Source organism: Zea mays, chromosome 8, assembly GCF_902167145.1.
Source record: "Zea mays cultivar B73 chromosome 8, Zm-B73-REFERENCE-NAM-5.0, whole genome shotgun sequence".
NCBI lineage: Eukaryota > Viridiplantae > Streptophyta > Magnoliopsida > Poales > Poaceae > Zea > Zea mays.
In genome coordinates, this window is record NC_050103.1 from 166,462,683 (window position 1) to 166,484,005 (window position 21,323).

The 21,323-nt window shown below is 42.6% G+C and overlaps 1 protein-coding gene and 1 long non-coding RNA gene across 5 annotated transcripts; one reads left to right on the top strand and one right to left on the bottom strand.

Moving 5' to 3' along the window:
* Nucleotides 1-479: 479 nt before the first annotated feature.
* LOC542089 (Histone-lysine N-methyltransferase H3 lysine-9 specific SUVH4) lies at nt 480-15,177 on the bottom strand. Of its 3 annotated transcripts, none has more exons than XM_008657203.3 (16): nt 15,009-15,177; nt 14,404-14,860; nt 14,238-14,321; nt 14,005-14,085; nt 13,848-13,902; nt 11,183-11,292; nt 8,092-8,271; nt 5,262-5,360; nt 5,015-5,113; nt 3,906-3,955; nt 3,132-3,220; nt 2,574-2,736; nt 2,382-2,487; nt 1,379-1,558; nt 990-1,220; nt 480-908 (listed from the first exon to the last, which is right to left on the bottom strand). In XM_008657203.3, the coding sequence occupies exons 2-16, from the start codon at nt 14,851-14,853 to the stop codon at nt 795-797; spliced, it is 2,091 nt and encodes a 696-aa protein (XP_008655425.1). In that variant the 5' UTR covers nt 14,854-14,860; nt 15,009-15,177; the 3' UTR covers nt 480-794. The 3 variants fall into 3 exon arrangements, with proteins under 3 accessions (XP_008655425.1, XP_020397917.1, NP_001105192.1); NM_001111722.1 differs by having other exon boundaries at nt 772-908; nt 14,951-15,009; XM_020542328.2 differs by lacking the exon at nt 8,092-8,271 and having other exon boundaries at nt 14,951-15,177.
* Nucleotides 3,962-11,019, top strand: LOC103636332 (uncharacterized). 2 transcript variants are annotated; one of them, XR_004852198.1, is made up of 2 exons: nt 3,962-4,199; nt 10,473-11,019. It is a non-coding gene; the product is annotated as an uncharacterized lncRNA (long non-coding RNA). The 2 variants fall into 2 exon arrangements; XR_557944.2 differs by having other exon boundaries at nt 4,087-4,309.
* Nucleotides 15,178-21,323: the final 6,146 nt, after the last annotated feature.

Below are 21,323 nucleotides of genomic sequence, written 5' to 3' on the forward strand. Positions count from 1 at the left end.
GAGGAGTGAGAGCTGTGCAGTGCTCACCCACACCTGGCCAGTCATCACAGCCACAGACCGCAGTCAGTACCATGATCAATACTAATCAGTAGCACTAGCATGATCCCACAGGATACAGTCCAGATGAACAGAGCAGGGGTAGATTCAGATTGTCGGTAAAAGCAAGGACCAATAACCGATCGCTAATCATAGCGGCGAGAGGGAGAGGGGCCAGGAGCCGATCGCTGCGGCGACGGCGAGGTGCCCTTTCAGAAAGATAGAAAAGCTCAGCGCACGCACTAGCAAAAGCGAGAGTGATCCAGCCATCGCCACACCACGGCTCACGGCACAACGACAACATTTCGGCATGTTCATCGATGTTTCAGAGTAGTAGACAGATTCTTCACAGATCGCAGGAGACAGGGCAGGTGGGTAGAGATCACATTATTTCAGTTAGATTCATGAGTCGGCAGTACCTATTTTAACAGGAGAAAATGCTATATAAATCGATAACATTGTATCAATTCAGTGGCCATAACAGTAATGTAGTATCCATTGATTAAAAAAACACGACAGCACATAATAGAAAAAACATAGATCCATGCCCAGACATATCAGTTAATTGATTTCCTGCAAAATATGCTACCATGACCAGCATGTCCTCCAATTATCACAAAATAAGAATGCTCTAAAAGGAGATTAAGTTGCTCCTCTTTCGCTATATATCAGAGCATGCCAACTACATAAATAACATGAATGCTTTCCTACAATATAGGTTGTTTCCTGCAAAATCAAAATGGAAACACACTGCAGGTCTAGTAGAGGCGCTTCCGGCAATCTGGAGCACCACAGTGGCATGGCAGCTTCACAATTTTACCATCAGGCCCAACAACACTGTCCAAGCGATAACCGTAGTCATAGGATAGCTCCTGAAAAGCATACAGTAGTTAGAAATTTTCTTTTGGTGGAGTCTCCAGTTCTAGTAAGAGAAGAACTCAAACACTTCTCACCTGAAGAGGAAGTATTGTGTCAGCAGCAAAAAGCATCACTTTTGCTAGTTTAACATCGTTGTGTGAGCTCATGACGCACTGGACGAAAAGGTTAGGTTGGCAACTATGATTTATAAATCTTGCAAAATTGCCAATGGAACTGCCGTCTATGCAGTACTCAGGTGCAGGTGGTGCATCTGAGTCATTCTCTGGATAAAGATTAGGCAGGTGCATTTCAGATCCAGCTCTTTTCTGCAGGACAGAGTACATAGCATGAGTGTTCAATAACTAATGCTCTAAAAACGTCAGAAAAATTTCAGCACACCTAAAATATCTATGTAGCAAGAACTAGTGATATAGGAGTAGAATTTGGCAGTATTTCTTGTTACAGTAAATGAGAAAAGTCTTACCTCCCTTCCATCCAAACCTTTCATGGTTTGAAGACAATCAATGTCAAAACAATAGTTGTTCTGTGAACCATCCAGATCTTCAGTCCTCCTCAACACCCCCGTGTACTCACAGATGGGAGCCCCAGGGAGGATAGTGTCCCAAGTCCTGACTCCCCAACCTTTTGAAGCTGTCTTAAATACCTGCAAAATTCAACGTGTTAAGAAAAATATAGCTAGATACAAATGCTAGTAAGGGGTGTCACTCCCAACAGAAGAATTGTGAAAGGGGCCGAATTGTGGAAGTACAGGAAAGATTTTTTTTTCCACTGGTGCAACCCAAATGTTTCAGTAATCCGGCAAACAACATTTGGTGTCTGGTTGGAGCATATGGTTCAAGAGGGGAGGGGTTGACCACTCTTTTGTACTATAATCTGTTCTCTTAATGAAACAAATTACAACTCTCCTGTTTTTTTTTTTGATAGGGGGAAAGTCTAAAATAGATATCCTAGGAAGTACCAAACCACACTACAGGCCACGGTAATAAGATATATACCGCTGAAAATAGCTTATTTTCGGCGGCCTCTTGCCGTAAAAAAAATTAGCCGAAAATAAAGATTAATTTTCGGCGGCCATAGCCAGGCCGCCGAATATAAGCAATTTTCGGCGGTTTTCCCTCGGGCCGCCGAACATAGTGGCCACCGAAAATAATCCTGGTAATTTTCGGCGGCCTACACATAGTTGCCAAAAATAAGTAATTTCAGCAAAAAAAAGAAAAAGAAATGTAAAATCAACAGCAATTTCAACAACAATATAATCACAAATTCACAATAATATAACAGAAACATCAATTCCAGAATTACGCACATTCAAGACAAAATATCACAATTCGCCACAATTCCTCACAAATACATCACTATTTTCGGCGGCCTACGTCAGCCGCCGAAACTTTATTTTCAGCGGTTGTACCCTGGTCGCCGAAAATCGTCTGCAATGCTATTGTGCCACTGGAAAGAGAAATACCAACCTCTAAGTGATACTGCAAACCCTGTTGAGATGTTCTGTTTACACAATCATGGTTGCAGCTGCAGTTAGCCCCGCATTCAAATACAACTGCTTTGGGCTCCACCAACCTATAGAATTAGAATTAAAAATATGGAAAAAAAATAATAGTTGCAAAATGCATCCAAGTGTTGAAGCGTTTAAAAGTTGAGCTTACCTGCCAATGTTCTTATATGATACATAAGGCAGATCAGAACCATTGCGCTGAGCACATGAACAATTTTTGTTGCTAGCACAATCTCCTTCACAATCACAGCCAATAATACTAGATGGGATCTTGATGTCCTTTGGAATTTTTAGAGACTTCAAGTATGTGAAACCTAAAATGTTGCCAAAGGTGACACAAAGCAATCAGCCACTGGTGATTGGTGTATAAATTGAAACAGGAACAGGAACAGAAATCATAAACAACAGTAAAACAAGATGACAAGAATGCAGACCTACTAGATGCAACATGAGAAATTATCATAAGACAAGAAACATTTGGCACTAAATTTGGGCAGCTTAGTTACTTATCATTGTATTATCTTGTTTGCTGCATTAGCTATAATGTTGGATGTTTTTATGTTTTGTTGTTTTCGGCCGCCATGAGTTGGTTGGCCTCAGACTTTTGTATTGTTCTATTTTAGACCCGTTTCTTCTTCTTAATATATATGATGTGTAGCTCTCCTACTCTTTCGAGAGAAAAATAGACAATTGATAAATTTGAACATACCAGATGGAGGAACAGGTGGATCATCAACCAAGTTAGTGGCAGGAATCGGAATGTTTTCTTGCCCTCCAGAGATATCGTCACAAACCAGTCTATCAAATTAAAACATGACATACGATTAGTTTCATTCAAGGAAACATAATCTCAGTATCACTAAGGCTAAGGTGACAAAAGAATACATACATGGATGTTAGCATAGCACAGCGTGAAACTACCACAACCATTGATGTTGATAGAGTACAGTCTAGTGTTGCAAATATTTAAAGGTATATTTAGCTATGGTTTCTCTCTTATCTCCAGTAGACTGGCATGTTATACGGATACTTGAACTGAAAACTATCCTGGTTCACAATACAGGTCGTTTTAGTTTTGTTTAAGTTAAATCTCTATAACTTTGGCCAAGTTTATATAATAATAGTATTAATATTTAAAATACAAAATAATTACATTATCAAGACATGATTCATGGCAGATTTAATAAAACTGGTTTAATGTTTACATTATGGATTTTTCTATAAATTTGATTAAAGTTATATAACTTTGACTTAGGACAAAACTAAAACAACTTATTTTGGAATTGAGGGAGAATACATAGTCGCACTCCAGGCCAAGGCGATACAACACGATAGTCTTCCATTATTCTATGCACATATAATCAATATGAGCTGCTTTATTTTAGAACACATTTTTTTGGGGGGAGGGTTCAAATCATGAATGGTAAAACAGTCCCATGTGCAAAAAAAAAAAAAAAAACTTCATGTGTTTCGGATCATTTACCCAGGTAATTCAGAAATAGTTGTCGGAGCTTCTGCACGAGTAAATCGCACCTGGACACATAGATATGTGATGACACAAACACATAATATTTCCAGCATATACAAAACTGCAAAATTAAATTTATTCAAGAGAATACAAATTTAGAAATAGTTGTCGGAGCTTGTGCATCGTTTAAGTTCCCTACAGCATCGCTATGTCGGTGTCGCCTAGGCGAGGCCTAGGTGTCCAGGCGCCCGGCCAGGCTCATCGTGATGCGGCACCTCGCCTGAAGATGGCTAGGCGGACGCCTGAAGGGTAAGTCGTCGTGGCGTGGACGGCTAGGCGTCGTCTAGGAGCACCCAATCAAGCGCCTAGGTCTAGGTAGGTGAAAAGATTACCTAGAGCCTGCTCGCTCGTCGACGCCGGTAACCCTCCCCACTTCCTTCTCTGCGATTCCGTGCGGCGCTACTAGCTTCGCTCGCGCGGCTGCTCTGCACGCCGCGCCACCGCACGCTGTTGTGCGCCTTGCCTCCGCGCGCTGCTGTGAACTGTGATGCTATGCTCTGCTTTGTTTTGCGCAATGTTGTGAACCAGTTGGTCGCGTAACTATCGCCTAGTCGTCCAGGCACCCCGGAGGCGACTCGCCTAGCGAGGTGCGCTGAAGGCTTGTACCGTCTGGTGCCCAGCCGTGAGGGGGCTGAGGGCTTATACTATTCCTGCTCAGGGCCCCAAGCAGGGACGGATCTGAAGGGCCCTGGGTGCTCTTATGTGGTCCTCCACAATGAGTTGGGTACTCCACAATGTCAAGCGATGCCCCTCGCCATGGGGCCTCAATAGTATTATTCCTACTGTTGCAGACCTAGAAGTCATCCTTGTCTAGCAATCCTTGGTTGTGTCTTGGCAGCAGCAGCCAGAGGTATGCCCCTTTATGAGCGCTGACAATGTAATTTTCATGTTGCTTCTCTACGTAGTATAAAATAAGTGAAGGGTGTTTGTTTGGGGTTATAATCTGCCCAGATTATATAATCCAACAAATTTTGAGCTTCAAACAAACACCCATCCAAGCTATACCAAGATAGTGGGTGTTATATGTACAATGAATTCAGTTTGTTTTCTATGCTCAGGTATACCTCAGAAGTTGTCAATGATGGCTGACCCTCAAGCCGCTTCAACTTAAATTTGAAAACAACATGGCCTTGCACACCGTTCTGCACCCAGTCATCTACAACCTACCAAATATCCACACGAAATAACAAAATTTGAATTGCTCACATAATGCAATAGAACTATACGCTAGAAAAAAGCTCAAACTCCTATAACAAGACGAGAACATTTGGTTTGCATTTATTCGTAAGAGAATTCAGAAAACATAAAGACCTTGTAAAGCCCATCGTAGGTGTAGACCTTTCCAGTATAGCTATTCTTTGATAAATGACCTCGAATAACTCGGACAGGATTACCATTCTTCCTGCTATTCTGCAACAGTAAAATAAACTGAGGTTAATTAAAGCAAAACAATTATCAAAAGATTAGTTTCTATATAAGCTTGAGATCGATCCATTTGGAAGCACATGGCAAAACAGTTGTGATCGGCAAGAAAAAAAGTGGGCCCTTGGGTGATTGACCTCACCCGAGGTATATCATATAAGGAAGATTTTTTCTCGAACTAGAAGGTCAAGAAAAGGCCATAAAAATTGGCTGCCAGAATGCACCTACGACACAGATATATCTACAGACAGTTACACAACATGGGACCTTTCTTCGTGCTACTCAACATTTGAACCCCTGAGCGGCAGCCTCCCAACCCAAGAACCTACCACTGTGCTAAACCAAGATGTTGAGTACTTGAGTATATAAAGTAACTCAAGCACTGAAATGTTAAATGTATCAGGCATGCCACGGCCCACGTCTTGAACAACTAGAAAATCGTAATGTCTGATTGGTTGCTTACTGCCTTAGCCTGCATTAGAGTTTGTTGTGTGTAATCACCTCCATGTTCTAGTTGAGGTGCCATGTTTTAGTAATGTTATGAAGGAGAATATTTCATTTTTGTATGTGCATCAGCTTGGGCAAACATGCATTATCCAATATGACCAAATCCGGCGCACTAGTCAATGCCGCATTGGATCTGCTTTGAGCATTGTGCAAGGCTGCAAGCCTACATAAGAGTACAAGCCTTCGTAAGAGCTTATGTGGACAACCAAACATGAGCAAACTGCACTGCACAAGTTTAAATATAGGCAACAAATCAGATGCACGGGTCCAACCAAGACTAGACCTACCCCTCACCCGGAAAACCACACTCATAACAAACCCACTTACACTTTTTCCATGTTTCACATAAAAGGGTTACTATAAGATTATTGATATTGAATTTGGACGAGCTTATTAAGTTGCATGTACCAACCAATTCAACCTAAAGAGAGAGCAATTCACTTGTATTATATTTCAATACTCCCCCTTATGTCAAGGTCAAGTTTCTCTTGGGTCTCAGATGTGGAGCAGGAGCGAGCAACAATTATTTTATTTTAATTGTGTTAACCATCGAACTCATGACCTTTGGATCTGATACTATATTAAGTTGCATGCACCAACCAAACTCGGCCGGGGAGGGAAAAGACCGCCCTCCCGGTATTCCATATAAGAAGAGACCGAAACAATGGTCCCGGCCGAGAAAATCCTCGAACCCTGGCCACTCTACAACGGCCCAACCAGAGGGTGGCGCACAGGACATCGTAACCCGAGAGCGGGTGGGGCACAGAGAGGGGATTTTTTTAACCAAGCCTGAAAATTCGCTCCCGATAGGAATCAAACCCAGGATATGGAGGTGCTACTCGGAAGTCCTTAACCGCTAGGCTAGAGGCCCTTTCGCGCATGCACCAACCAACTAAAAAGCTTACGCTGATATGAAGAGGTGAGCAATTCACTTACATTATATTCCAACTGAGCTAAGCTTATATATTGTTGTTCCCCACCCTATGCAAACAAGATGGGACTAAACACCCACTTATCATACACACGTGCAAATGATCCACCATGGTGGCCAAATCAAATGAAGTTGGTATGTCACATTATACAGCCCCTTTGTTCCAACTTCCAAATTCTAGTTCACTTTGATTGCTCTAAAACTTCTCTAACTTCAAAAAACTCAACCTATGAGGGTAAGATAGCCTCGAGCATTAAATTAAGAAGATCTTCCTGCGCAAGTGGAGAAAATCTCTGAACCTCTTCCGCACCCATACATAGCAGCATTGTAGCCCATATGAAAACAATTATGACCGAGGCAAGACCTTTAGACCTATGTTTTGGCATGCGACATACGAGATGGTTTTTAACCCCAGCCTGAAACTCGCTCTACGATGATTCAAACTTAGGACCTGAGTAGTGCTACTCGTACCACATAATCAACTCAGCTAGAGGCCCCTTCACAAACTTCTCTAACTTTGACAATGTATTCAGAAACATATATTCGTTGTGTTTTGTGTGATCGGGAAGAGAACACTTAGCACATCCTAGTTGGATGTGTGTTTTCAAGGCAAATCTAGTTCTTTTTACTCTGTAGTTGTGGTATAGAATCTCTAGCCCCTACAACAGCAGATAATTCCTTAAGGGGCATGGATGCTTTGGAAGCAGCAAATGATGGAATTTCCAACGGGTCTGCACCTTCGACCCATTGTACCCTGATATGCTTTTTAGAGGAAAAACAATTGTGAGGCCTTGCTAGAGCTAGAGAGCTTGTGAGAATGTCCATGAATGATATGTCTGACTAATCTATAGCTAATGGAGTAGTCCTAGTTATGGCGCTGATGTAATGTACTAATGCTACCCCTCCTCTTGTTTGGGCCCTAGCAGGAGGATTCAGGGGGCTGTTATAGGGCCTCCCTCTCTCTCTCTCTTCTTAATACAATGAAACACAATTCTTATGCGTTTTTTGAGGAAAAACAATTACAAACATATATAGAAATCTACAAGTTGAAATGAAATTTGTATTAAAACTTATTTCATGAAGAGTTCGATAGTAGAACTACTTAATATGTTCTAGATGTTTGTGCATTTTTGTATAAACTTAGTCAAAATTGAGGAAGTTTCACTTAGGAAAAGCCAAAGTGAATTATAGTTTGAAACAGAAGCATAACCACAAAAAGGTGGAATATAGTATATTACATGCATTTAATATAACTAACAAATAAGAACTATTGAAACCAACCTTCAATGCTAAATTCCCACGTTTCAACTGTTGAGAGCCAATTTGGCGGTGGTTACCAAGTAAATCATTTCCTCCTTGACCAGTATAAATAATTTCATCAGCCTTGTCTAGATCATCTTCATATATCCCCGACATTACAATACATGTGGCCAATGGGAAAGTTAAGTTGGCATACTCCTTCTGCATAATTGAATTCAAAATTATTAGTGAAGGTACATGATCACACCCTATTAGTGAAGGTTCAAAATAATTACTAGGAGTCATTTTTGCTTTGGTTTAGAAGGTGGAGATAGAATAGCAAATAACTTGCTCAACATTTAGAAAAATACAAAGAATCAGCTACAAGATGTTGCAACAAGGAATTACTTCCTCAGATCACTATATATGTCACCTAGTACAAGGAATCAGCTACCAAATGATAGGCAAGCCAACTCCCCTAGGCCACCTAGTACAAGGCGGCACCACACACTGAACAAAACATGACAAAACCATGAGGAGCCTAAGCAATCGATGGCAACGACCTACATAGGATCCAAGCAAAGCCTTAGGCACACTCCAGCAGCATACGATATATGGTTTTGTACACTATATTTAGAGAAGATTCCCTTTCTCTATACGCTCCATCAGTGTCATCTAAAGTATTCTATAAGGCTATCTCCAGCAGCCTCTCCTATCATATCTCCTATTTCAAACTCCAGTCCATTAACAGTGTTGTCTACATCGCAAAATAGTATTTTGCATGGCCATATAAACGATTTGTTGAGCACAGTCTAAGCGGATGTTTGGCATGGCTTCTGAGAAAAACTCCAAGGGGGAGCTGGCCAAAGCAAGCCAAACACTCCAACTCTAGTGTTACAAACTTCGTAGAGTTTTAGGAGCTACAGTATAAATTTTTGGAGTACCTCCTCTGCTACTCTGAAATCCTTAAATAACTTCAAAGTTGCTCTATCATAGAGTTTTAGAGCAGAGTTGTTGTGGGGTAGAGCGGAGTCATGACAAACACCCCTAAATATAGAGGATGTTCGCCCAACCTCTCTATATAAAGATCCTCTCTCCTCTCCTATTCATAAACGTACAAAACCTAGAGCAAAATATGTCTCTACTATATATATTTAACATATATAAGACGAGATATAGAGGATACTGCAGGAGAGAATGAGATAAAGAGGACATAATCTTTTACCATATAGACTTATAGAGGATATTGTTGAAGATAGTCTTATTACCAGCCCAACACCATAAATTACAAACATGAACTACAAGCAGACCCTGTTGAAAGCAAGGACGGCCACCCTCAAATACACAGTGGTTCCTATGTTTCTAAATCTCCTAAGCAACTAAGGTTATGAGCGAATTAAGCCCTTTATTTATCTCCTTAGGAACTGCCTTGACTGTCTTAATCCACCAGCTACTAAAACGAGAATCCTTTGTTGTGGTGCAATAAGGAAGCAACCCCAACACAGAAAAAAATTGTCCAGACCTGCCTTTGCAAGCACACAAGCAATCAAGATATGCTGAATCGTTTCATCGGTATGATCACACAAGAGACAAACTGCAGGGTGAGGAAGCCCCCATCTTGCGAAAGAGACAAACTCCTCATGTCCTGAGTTCGACTCCCCGTAGGAGCGAATTTTAGGCTGGAGTTAAAAAAATTCCCTTGTTTGTCCCACACTCACGCTAAAGCACAAGTCTAAGGCCCACCCTTGGTCACGGTCGTTCTCACATAGGCTACGACGCTACGTCATCACTACGTATGGATGGGACATGGGTTCAGATGTTTCCTCGACCCATGTGAGAAGGTCTTTTTTAATACAATGTCAGTGGTTGTCTTACCCCTACAGGTTGAGTGTGAAGCCCCCATCTTGCAAGGTGGTCAAAGATGCAGCAACGGTTCTTGATTCATGATATGGTTCTTAATTCATGATGAATCTAGTAATGCAAATCTTTTCGGTCGATATAAAGTTCAGATATTGATAGTCAAAAGTAAAAAAAAGTTTGACTAAAGACACACCTAGATGGACTTAAATATGTGATCGAAAAGAGTAGATACTTGGGCGTGCTGGAAGGAAAATGCTAATGTTCAATAATTACATACAGCAAAAAAAACATGATGGGTCAAGGTGTGATTCTCCTGTCAAATAAACTAAAGAGATATTGCATGGCATGTTCAGAATGAAGTAAACTTGCAAATTTCCCAATCCAGAACCTCCTCCATCTATTTTTTTCTTGAAAAAAACGTCTCTATAGAAATGTTTGCCGCCGTTAGGCTATTCACAATGGTAGTTTCATGATGGTTTCATGCACATTTAATAGTGTGTCATATCACTATTTTAGATGGCATGGCATAGTATTTAAGATAAATGCTTGTGTTTTTTATCTAGGATGGTGGAGGCAAGCAATCACAGCAGCCCCAAAGGAGGCTCGCAAGGGGCTGAATTCCTTAATAATCTTGGTGGCCTGGGAGTTATGGAAGCACCGTAATGCTTGTGTTTTTGAGAAGCATAGGCTTAGGATTCAAGATGTTCTTAGTTATGTTAGTTTGGAGGGAGACCTGTGGTGTTTGGCAGGGGCCTCCAAACTCAAGGAGCTAGTGTTTAGGTCGTCGACGTTCTTGGCCTAAGGCATAAGGCCGCTCTGGTCGTGTCTTATTTTCTTCTGTGGCGCTTATGTAATGGTGTGAGTGGTGCCTTCGTTAGGCACCTAGGGCGGTCTTTCTAGACCATGTATTTTTCTTCTACCTTAATGAAATGTCGCGCAATTCTCCTGCGTGGTTCGGGAAAAAAAGTATTTAAGATAAATAAGTTTCATGGGATGAAATTGGTTTCATGGGGATGAAACCATGTCAACCCGTTTCCAAGGTCTTGAAAATCGTGTGAAACCTCCTTTAAGAGTGATTTGTTTCATCTTCACATATTTTACTGATTTTCATTGGTTGTTTAGTTGCATCATTTAATTGGTATGTTAGTCTATGAAATAGTGAAGTAAAATATTGCATTGAGAGACATTGTTTCATTCTTAGTTTTAGGACACTCTTGATGATGTGGCAGTGTTGGAAAGAGTGCTATGAAATGGCCATTGTGATTAGCCTTACCTTTCCTTGGTATTTCATCCCCATATAGTCAATGCCATTGAGCCAATGGCTGTGGATGCCCAACACTACCATTTCAGCGCGAGAATAAAACTGATCTCCGACATCGAGCCCTGAGAAGGATTGAATAAGACCATCACTTTGCACATCCATACAGTAAAATGGAAATATGGAAAATATATAAAACTGAATTCATGGAAAAAGAAGAACTTTATTCATAAACTGATGGTCGACGAGAACCTCGTTACTTCTCAAGAGGCTAAACAGCAGGCTATGTTTCAGTTTTATAAGGATCTGATTGTTAAAGAGTCTGAGCGAAATTTTAGTCTTTTTTTATCGAAAGCGCAGGGGAACTGCGCCTTAAATATATTAAGAAGAAGATAAAATAGTCTAAAGTAGACCACAGGTTACAGCAATGAACTCCTTACGGAGGCCAGTAACGCACATAAGCGAAATAATCCATGGAAAACGAACTCAAAAACACTACTAGAGATGAAAGAAACCAGGGGGGTTCAGTCATCAGACAATGGAGCTGCCAAGAAGGAGAGGCCCTTGGCTCCAGCTAATTCCCAAAGTCTTCTCTCGTCGTCAGCCTGCCGAAGGATAGAGGGGAGACTAGGAGTTTGACCATCGAACACACATCTATTACGGTGATTCCAGATCATCCAGGCCCCCAATGAGATCAGAGAGCTCAATCCTTTCTTGACCATTCCTTGAACTGTTTCAGAAGTTGTCTCCCACCAGTCAAAAAAGGATGTCAGGCCCGGTTGGGGAGCAAGGTTATCCAAGCGTGGGTTGAGACAAGGTGATCCTCTATCTCCCATTTTATTCATCCTAGTCATGGATGTTCTTAATAGCTTATTCATCAGGGCAGATGAGTGTGGATTATTACACCCCCTTGCTGGCAGAAACATTAGCCAAAGGGTTTCAATGTTTGCAGATGATGTTGCTGTGTTTGTAAAACCAGTTTCTGGGGACTTAGTGGTGGTCAGAGAAATTTTGAGGTGTTTTGGTGTTGCCTCAGGTCTTCATACTAACTTGCAAAAAAGTTTCTCCTACCCAATTCAATGCAATATTCAGAGGGCTGCGCTGGCTGTTCAGACCTTGGGATGTGCCTCAAAAAAAAAATCCCACAACCTATCTTGGTCTCCCTCTAAGCAGCAAAAAACTTAGTGCTGGGGATCTTGATCACTGGATAGAAAAAATTGTTGCCAAGCTTCCAGGATGGAAGGCTGAGCTTTTAAATCTTGCGGGAAGAATCACTCTTATGAAATCTGTCCTCTCTGCCATCCCAGTTTACTTATTTATTGCTCTTAATGCTCCTAAATGGGTTATCAAAGCCATTGATAAAATTCAACGGAACTTCTTGTGGAAAGGTAGAAAGTAGGCTAGAGGAGGTAATTGCCTTGTAGCTTGGGATAAAATCTCTCGGCCTCTTGATTTAGGGGGCCTTGGAATTCCTAATCTCCAAAAGATGAACTGGGCCCTACAATTGCGATGGCTTTGGCTACAAAAAACTGCTCCTTCGAAGCCTTGGAGTGGCCTAGATCTTAAAATATCTTCCCAGGCCCGAGCTTTATTTCAGGTAGCAATGGCTACCACCATTGGTAATGGTATTTCAACTTTCTTTTGGAAAGATAAGTGGATTCATGGGTATTCTATTGTGGATATAGCTCCCCTTATTGCTGCTGCAGTTCTGATGAAGATTAAAGAAGTAAGGACTGTGCAGCAGGCCCTTACCTCTCATTTCTGGGTTCAAGATATCCAGAGGAATCTCTCTCTGGCTGAGATTGAACAGTATCTACAATTATGGGAGGTAATTGAATCTTTTCAGCTTCAAAATTCAAATGATCAGCATGTGTGGATATTTAGCAATAATGGTCTGTACACCTCCAAATCTGCCTATAGAGCTTTTTTCATTGGAGCAGAATCCTTTGAGCCCTGGAAAAGAATTTGGAAGAGCTGAGCAGCTCCTAAGTGTAAGACCTTTGTTTGGCTGGCCATAAATAACAAATGTTGGACAACAGACAGACTTAAAAAAAGGGGACTTGATCATCCTGAAAATTGTGTTCTATGTGACCAAGAAGACGAAACTGTGCAGCATATTCTATCTAATTGCGTCTTCACAAGACAGTTTTGGCATAATATTTTAACTCCAATTGGTCTCTCTTCTGTGGGTCCTAAGAGAAGAGATTCAGTTTTTGCTGAATGGTGGAGAAAGGCTTCAACCAAGATTCCCAAGAGCAAAATAAAGGGGTTTAATAGTATGGTAATCCTTGGGGCTTGGAGTATTTGGAAACAACGAAACAGGTGTGTTTTTGAAGGAGCTCGACCCTGCCTTACTACCTTAGAGGACGGATTTAAAGACGAGATGAAATTGTGGTTTTCTGCTGGAGCCAAGAACATGCGCTCTCTTTTTGACCCTGGATAGAGAAAGGAAAGTCTTATAGCCTATTAAAAGACTGGGGTGTTGGTGTGTCGTATGTGTCTGTGCGGTGTGTGTTTTGTAAGGGTGAATGTGTGTTTGTGTTGTGTGTGTTCTGTTTGTCCCGGGTCACATGCCCTTTTTCCCTCTACTTTAATTCAATGATACGCAGCCCTCCTGCGTATTCGAGAAAAAAAACTTCATATTACATTTTTTTTCCTTGGAGATAAGTAGAGGATTAACCTGGTAGATGCCCAATCGTCTTCTCCTGATAAAGCACGGCATTCATTTCTTGCATCTGGATTTCGACATTAAGAATAAGACCAGCAAACATAGCAAGCTCGTACAGACAGGGATACAGCTTGTTAACGGAGAATAATGGCAAAGATCAACACGGTACCTTGGTGATTGCCTTCAGGTCAGGTCGCTTTGATGGGCGTTTCTCTTTCTCCTCAGCTTCAGCCTCTTGCTTACTGCTCTTCTGCATTTATAACGGCAAAGAGGCATACGAATTTACAGAACAGTTTTCACCATAACACGACTCACAGACCCATAGCGCAGTTAACAAACAAACACATACGAGAAAATAGTACTACTATTACATAAGATTCAAGGCAGTGCTAAGATTCGCACCTTTTTACCCCCCTTGGTCTGACGTTTGAGGCCACCCTTAGCCTCAATCTCCTGTATCGCAGCCTGAGCTCTTTTCTGCTCCTCCTGTATCAACATGCTTACAAAATTCAGCGAAAAACATGCACTAAAGTGGATAATTCCTTTGCATCCAGACACACAAAGGTACCTGGACAAAGTGGAGGTAGTGGCTGTTGAACGCCCTCAGTGTCTCCTTCACCCTCAGCTTGGCGCTCTTCCCAGTCGGCGTCGCATCGTCTTCCGCAGCAACGCCAGCGCAACAGGCCGGCACCGCCGCAGTCACGGGCATCGGCTTCCTCTCACCCGCCTCAACATTGGAGTCATTCCTGCCTGGGGTCTTGGTACCCTGCTGCGCCGCCAGCTCCGGCTTCTCCTCATCCCTCTTTCGCTTGCCCCGGCCCCGGCCGCCGGGGTTTTTTGGAGGCTCCTGGTCCGCGTAGTTAGGCCGGGTTGGCCTGTTGAGGTAACGAGCACTGCGGCGCAGCACGAGCTCCTCCACCACAAGCGGCAGTGGGGGGTTCAGGGGAGTGGCGTCCATGAACGTCGGGATCGGCACCGGCGCCACCTCCATCACAACAACCGAATCCATATTCGCCATCCACCAGCTTCACCACAGCAGACCCAACAAGACAACAAAACAAAGTTAGAGCCAGAGGAACCGAAAACCCCCACTTGCAAACGAGCGCAGCAATCACCTTCGCAGCGAGCACCGGACCGCCGCGTCGAGCTCAGCAAGAGAGACGAGGAGCTCACCCTCTCGATGCCGCCGCAGAAGACGAGGAGCACCTGCGCTCCGCGATAACGGGAATGGCGGAAGAACCAAGTCCGGGTGGGCGGGTGGGGAAGGGAGGAGAGCAAAGCGTCGAGAGCAGAGCAAAGTAGGCAGGACAGGGTACGCGCCGCGCATCCTCGGCCCTATCTAGCTGTAGCAAGATGACGATACTGCCCCTGGGTGTTGGGGCGTATGTGCACTGCCAGTCTGCCACGGCGACACGGCGTGCTGGGCTGGGCGTGTTTGCCCGGGCGTGTTTGAATTTTAGGCGAGACGGACATTGGGCGGCTGAGGATTGGCGATTTGAATCGCAGGAGCCCGCAGTGCCGTCCGATTGGGGGGATTCGGTGTCTGGACCCGACGTGTCAAATCGCTGCTCCAATGGTGTACTACCGGACTCGCCAACGGGCAATGGCAACGCGCGGATTTCCTTGCATATCTTTGATATTGTTGTGCAACAAAAAAGTATTTAGCGTCCGAAAAAGATGTCAACAGATATTGTGCGTTCTGTTTATCAGGGCTAAAAAGGCTTACCTATTTGTGGGGACTGATTTTTCCTGTATTCCTAGGCAATATATAAATGGTGTGGTTTCAAATTTTAAATTTCAAAACAGTTGGGAGTATGATATGACATGTTGTCTTGTTGTTTTTATTGTCTCTTTTTATATAATAAAGCAGTACTTTTTGTTTTGTAACAATTGTACAACTGTGACTAGGAAAACACAATGTACATTCAATTTTGTCATTTGTGACATTAACACGTTGAGCTGTCACCTTTTAACTGGCCTCTTCTCTTATAAGCATCTGTTTGATGGCACATAAGAGTATCCCTTCTGTCATCTATCTTATACCAACAAGAAACAGTTAAGTAAGGTGCTACAACAAGCAAGTTGTGAAGGCTAATGCAATAAAAGACTTCAAGAATAGCTAGCTAGTCATTCAAACATGTTTCTGAAAATCTAGTTGTGGAGATAATCTGGTTGTGGGAAGAACCTGAGTATACTCATGGGGATTACGTGCGGAGAAATATGAAGTGGTCCAAAGGGTTCAGAATCTAAAAGCGATGGATTTCTACTATTGTGACGACTCGATCGATTCTGTGTCCATGTTGATTTTGGACAATTTTTATCAAATCAATTCTTATAAAAGCGGGCTAAAAAATATGGCGTTTGGCAGTCCGCAACAGCTTTTGGTGGCTAGAAGCTGAAAAAAAGGCCAAACAAACAGGGCCAAGGTCGGGTAATATTTTTTAGAAAAAAAGGAATATGACCATATTTAGGAGTTGTTTAGGCTAGGTTTGAAGTGTGTATGCTAAGTAGAATGCCAACCAAAATGGTGAAATCTAAAACTACTTTTCCATAAGATGTTTTTGTAAAGTGTTTTTTTTTGCAGATCTTGAACCCTGCTTTCGGTTTTCTGCTTTTTCTAAACGATGGAAATAGAAAGATGTTTCATAGTTGTTTCGAAGGAGAAAGAGAGACGATAGTTTTGATGGTGGTTTCAACCAATCAATTTATAGTTTTTAGCACATAGCTAACAATAGTTTTTTTCACAACTCATGGCTCATGGTTACTTTTTCATTGCTCATGACTAGAGTGGTAATGGGCTCTAGATTTTACACTACAAACTTTAAGGATCAAATTAGGATCGGTCATATTCCTATTAATTTTTGAGCTAAAATTATTTAAGGGCCTAACTTTTTGTGAAGTGGCATTTAGATCGTGATCCATTATCACCTCTACTCATGACTGAAACAAGCAAATCATTACATTGTGTGTGGCATGTGAGGATGCTCATGCATTTTTTCATTGGTCATTTGTTGTTTTCAATTTATAGCATGACCACACATACTTACCAAAGCACATTTTCACATGTTGTAAGAACACCGCTTTAAGTCCCTTTTTTAGCTATCATACGATGCATGAGGTTTTTTTAATGTATTTTCACACACTAGTCTACCCAAAAATGCTATCTTTATAATGGTTTCTACTAGAATCATCGATGGGCAAAGCCCCAAAGCAGGATTTTCCTTCCATATCTTTTTAAATGTATGTATTATTTTATAGGGCTAAAAAAGGTAACGTACTTGTGGGGCTAGCGCTGTCTTTTTCCTGTATTCATAGGCAATATTGAAGCAGTGTGGTTTCAAATTTTAGATTTCAAAAGTCCCATCATGGAGTATGATACGTCATGTAGTCTTGTTGTTTTTATTGTATCTTTTTATATAATAAAATTGTACTTTTAAAATTACATGACCTGTTGTTTTTGAAAGAGAAATGTGTCCATGAGCCATTTCTAAGTATTTTGGTGATTGAGTGCAAGCGCAAGCGCTTTTGTGTTGATCTATGCAATGTGGTAGACAAAGTGCAAATCATGTCAAAAGGTACGTTTCTAGACTTAGTACATTGTTTTATGGACTAATGTATTGTGTCTAAGTGTTGGAAACAGGAAAGATTGAATTGGAAATGAGATGGCTATGTTCTGCCAGAGTCAGCTCGGTCTGGGTGCATCGGACAGTGTCCGGTGGTGCACCGGACAGTGTCTGGAGCGCCAGACTGGCTCTTGCGAACTCGCTGCTCTTGGGATTTCATCGGCGGCGTACGACTATAATTCACCGAACTGTCCGGTGTGCACCGGACTGTCCGGTGAGCCAACGGTCGGCCGCGCGATCCGCGCGGGACACGTGGCCGAGCCAACGGCTAGTATGGGGCACCGGACTGTCCGGTGCGCCAACGGCTCCAAGGCTGCCAACGGTCGGCTTCGCCAAATAAGGAAAGAAATCCGCACCGAACAGTGTCCGGTGGTGCACCGGACTGTCCGGTGCGCCAGGCGACAGAAGGCAAGAATTGCCTTCCCGGATTGCTCTCAACGGCTCCTAGCTGCCTTGGGGCTATAAAAGGGACCTCTAGGCGCATGGAGGATAACACCAAGCATTCCTTGAGCACTCTTGATTACTCACACTCCATTCTTGCGCACTTGTTCGACATTCTAGTGATTTGAGCTCCGTTCTAGTGTGCTAGTCTTTTGAGCTTAAGTCTGGGTCTTGTGTGTGCGTATTTGCTGTGATCTTTGTGTCTTGCGTGAGTTGCTAATTCCTCCCTTACTCTGTGCTTCTTTGTGAACATCTTTGTAAGGGCGAGAGACTCCAAGTTGTGGAGATTCCTCGCGAACGGGATTAAGAAAAGCAAAGCAAAACACCGTGGTATTCAAGTGAGTCTTTGGACCGCTTGAGAGGGGTTGATTGCAACCCTCAACCGTTGGGACGCCACAACGTGGAGTAGGCAAGCGTTGGTCTTGGCCGAACCACGGGATAACCACTATGCCATCTCTGTGATTGATATCTTTGTGGTTATTGTGTTTTGTTGAGACTCCTCTCTAGCCACTTGACAATTATTGTGCTAACGCCTAACCAAGTTTTTGTGGCTTAAGTTTAAAGTTTTACAGGATCACCTATTCACCCCCCCCCCCTCTCTAGGTGCTCTCAATTGGTATCGGAGTCGTTCTCTTCAAGAAAGGGACTAACTGCCCGAAGAGATGGATCCTAAGGGGAAGGGAATCGTGATCAATGATAAGGAGAAGGAGTCCTTCGTCAACGAGCCGAAGGATGACAAGCCTACTGACTCGGGCTCGGACCACAAACGAAAGGATGGGAAGAAGAAGAAGAAGACAAGGCGCATCAAGGAGATCGTCTACTATGACGACAGCGACGAGTCCACTTCTTCTCAAAAGGACAACGACGACAACGACTACGAGAGAAGGAAACCGGTCAATTCGAACTTTTCTTTTGACTACTCTCGTATTCCGCAAAGTACAAAAATGCTCATTTGCTCTCCATTCCACTTGGCAAACCTCCTCACTTTGATGGAGAGGACTACGGATTTTGGAGCCACAAAATGCGTAGTCACCTGTTCTCTCTCCATCTGAGCATATGGGAGATTGTGGAAAGTGGAATGAAATTTGATAGCTCGGATAGTCCTATGTTTATCAATGAACAGATTCATAGAAATGCACAAGCTACTACTGTGTTGTTAGCCTTTTTGTGCAGGGACGAGTATCATAAGGTGAGCGGCTTGGACAATGCCAAGCAGATCTGGGACACCCTCAGGATCTCACGTGAGGGGAACGACGTCACCTTACTCACCAAAATGGAGTTGGTGGAGGGTGAGCTTGGAAGATTCGCAATGATCAGGGGAGAGGAGCCAACCCAAACATACAACCGGCTCAAGACCCTCATCAACAAGATAAGGAGCTACGGAAGCACACGATGGACGGACCACGACGTCGTTCGTCTAATGCTAAGGTCCTTTACTGTACTTGATCCACATTTGGTGAACAATATCCGTGAAAATCCTAGGTACACCAAGATGTCGCCCGAAGAAGTTCTTGGGAAATTTGTAAGCGGGCGAATGATGATCAAGGAGGCGAGATATGTCGACGACGCGTTGAATGGTCCAATCCATGAGCCTCAACCCATTGCTCTCAAGGCAACGAGGAGCAAGGAGACGCTACCTAGCAAGGTGGCGCAAGTTGAGGCGGCCGGGCTCAATGATGAAGAGATGGCCCTCATCATCAAGCGCTTCAAGACGGCGCTAAAGGGTCGCAAGGGGCAGCCAAGCAAGACCAAGACAAAGGGGAAGCGCTCATGCTTCAAATGTGGTAAGGTTGGTCATTTTATTGCTAACTGTCCCGACAATGATAGTGACCAGGAACAAGGGAACAAGAGGGAGAAGAAGAAGAACTATAAGAAGGCAAAAGGCGAGGCACATCTTGGCAAGGAGTGGGACTCGGATTGTTCGTCGTCCGACTCCGACAACGAAGGACTCGCCGCCACTGCCTTCAACAAGTCATCCCTCTTCCCCAACGAGCATCACACTTGCCTCATGGCAAGGGAAAGGAAGGTAAGCGCTCGTAACACTAGTACTTATGCTTCTTCAAGTGAGGATGAGTCTAGTGATGATGATGAAATAGATTATTCATGTTTATTCAATGGTCTAGATAGAACCAAGGTGGATAAAATAAATGAATTGATTGATGCTTTGAATGATAAGAATAGATTGCTAGAAAAGCAAGAGGATCTCTTATATGATGAACATGATAAGTTTGTAGAAGCTCACAAATCACTTGCTTTAGAAATAAAGAGAAATGAAATGCTTTCTTGTGAACTATCTTCCTGTCATGAGACAATTTCTAGCTTAAGGAGCATAAATGATGATTTGAATGCTAAGTTAGAGATAGCTAGTAAATCTAACTCTTGTGTAGAACATGTTACGATTTGCAATAGGTGTAAAGATTTTGACATTGATGCTTGTAGTGAACACCTTATTACAATTTCCAAATTGAATGATGAATTGACTAGTCTTAATGCCCAACTTAAGACTAGCAAGAGTGATTTTGATAAGCTAAAGTTTGCAAGGGATGCCTACACGATTGGTAGACACCCCTCAATAAAGGATGGACTTGGCTTCAAGAGGGAAGCCAAGAACTTAACAAGCCATAAGGCTCCCACCTCCGCCAAGGAGAAAGGAAAGGCCCCTATGGCTAGTAGTGTTAAAACGAACCATGCTTTTATGTACCATGATAGAAGACAGTCTTATAGGAGTTGCAATGCTTATGATGCTTTTGACTCTCATGCCATGTTTGCTTCTAGTTCTTCCTATATGCATGGTAAAAATATGTCGAAGAGATATTTTGTTCATATGCCTAGGAGAAATGATGTAAATGTTCCTAGGAAAGTTAATGAACCTTCTACAATATATCATGCTTTAAATGCTTCCTTTGCTATTTGTAGAAAGGATAGGAAGATAGTTGCTAGAAAATTAGGGGCAAAATGCAAGGGAGACAAAACTTGCATTTGGGTCCCTAAGACAATTGTGACTAACCTTGTAGGACCCAACAAGAGTTGGGTACCTAAAACCCAAGCCTAAATTTGCCTTGCAGGTTTATGCATCCGGGGGTTCAAGCTGGATTATCGACAGCGGATGCACAAACCATATGATGGGGGAGAAGAAGATGTTCACCTCCTATGTCAAAAACAAGGATTCCCAAGATTCAATAATATTTGGTGATGGGAATCAAGGCAAGGTAAAAGGGTTAGGTAAAATTGCTATTTCATCCGAGCACTCTATATCTAATGTGTTTTTAGTTGAGTCTCTTGGATATAATTTGTTATCCGTTAGTCAATTATGCAATATGGGATATAATTGTCTATTCACAAATGTAGATGTGTCTGTCTTTAGAAGAAGTGATGGTTCATTAGCTTTTAAGGGTGTATTAGACGACAAACTTTACTTAGTTGA

What these genes read in the sequence shown, in the direction of transcription:
- LOC542089 (XM_020542328.2), bottom strand. Translation starts at nt 15,162, where the DNA reads ATGCGCGGCGCGTACCCTGTCCTGCCTACTTTGCTCTGCTCTCGACGC. An exon ending in TCATATAAGAACATTGGCAG is followed by an intron (nt 2,488 to 2,573) that starts GTAAGCTCAACT and finishes CTAATTCTATAG; the next exon opens with GTTGGTGGAGCCCAAAGCAG. An exon ending in AAGGTTTGGATGGAAGGGAG is followed by an intron (nt 1,221 to 1,378) that starts GTAAGACTTTTC and finishes TCTGTCCTGCAG; the next exon opens with AAAAGAGCTGGATCTGAAAT.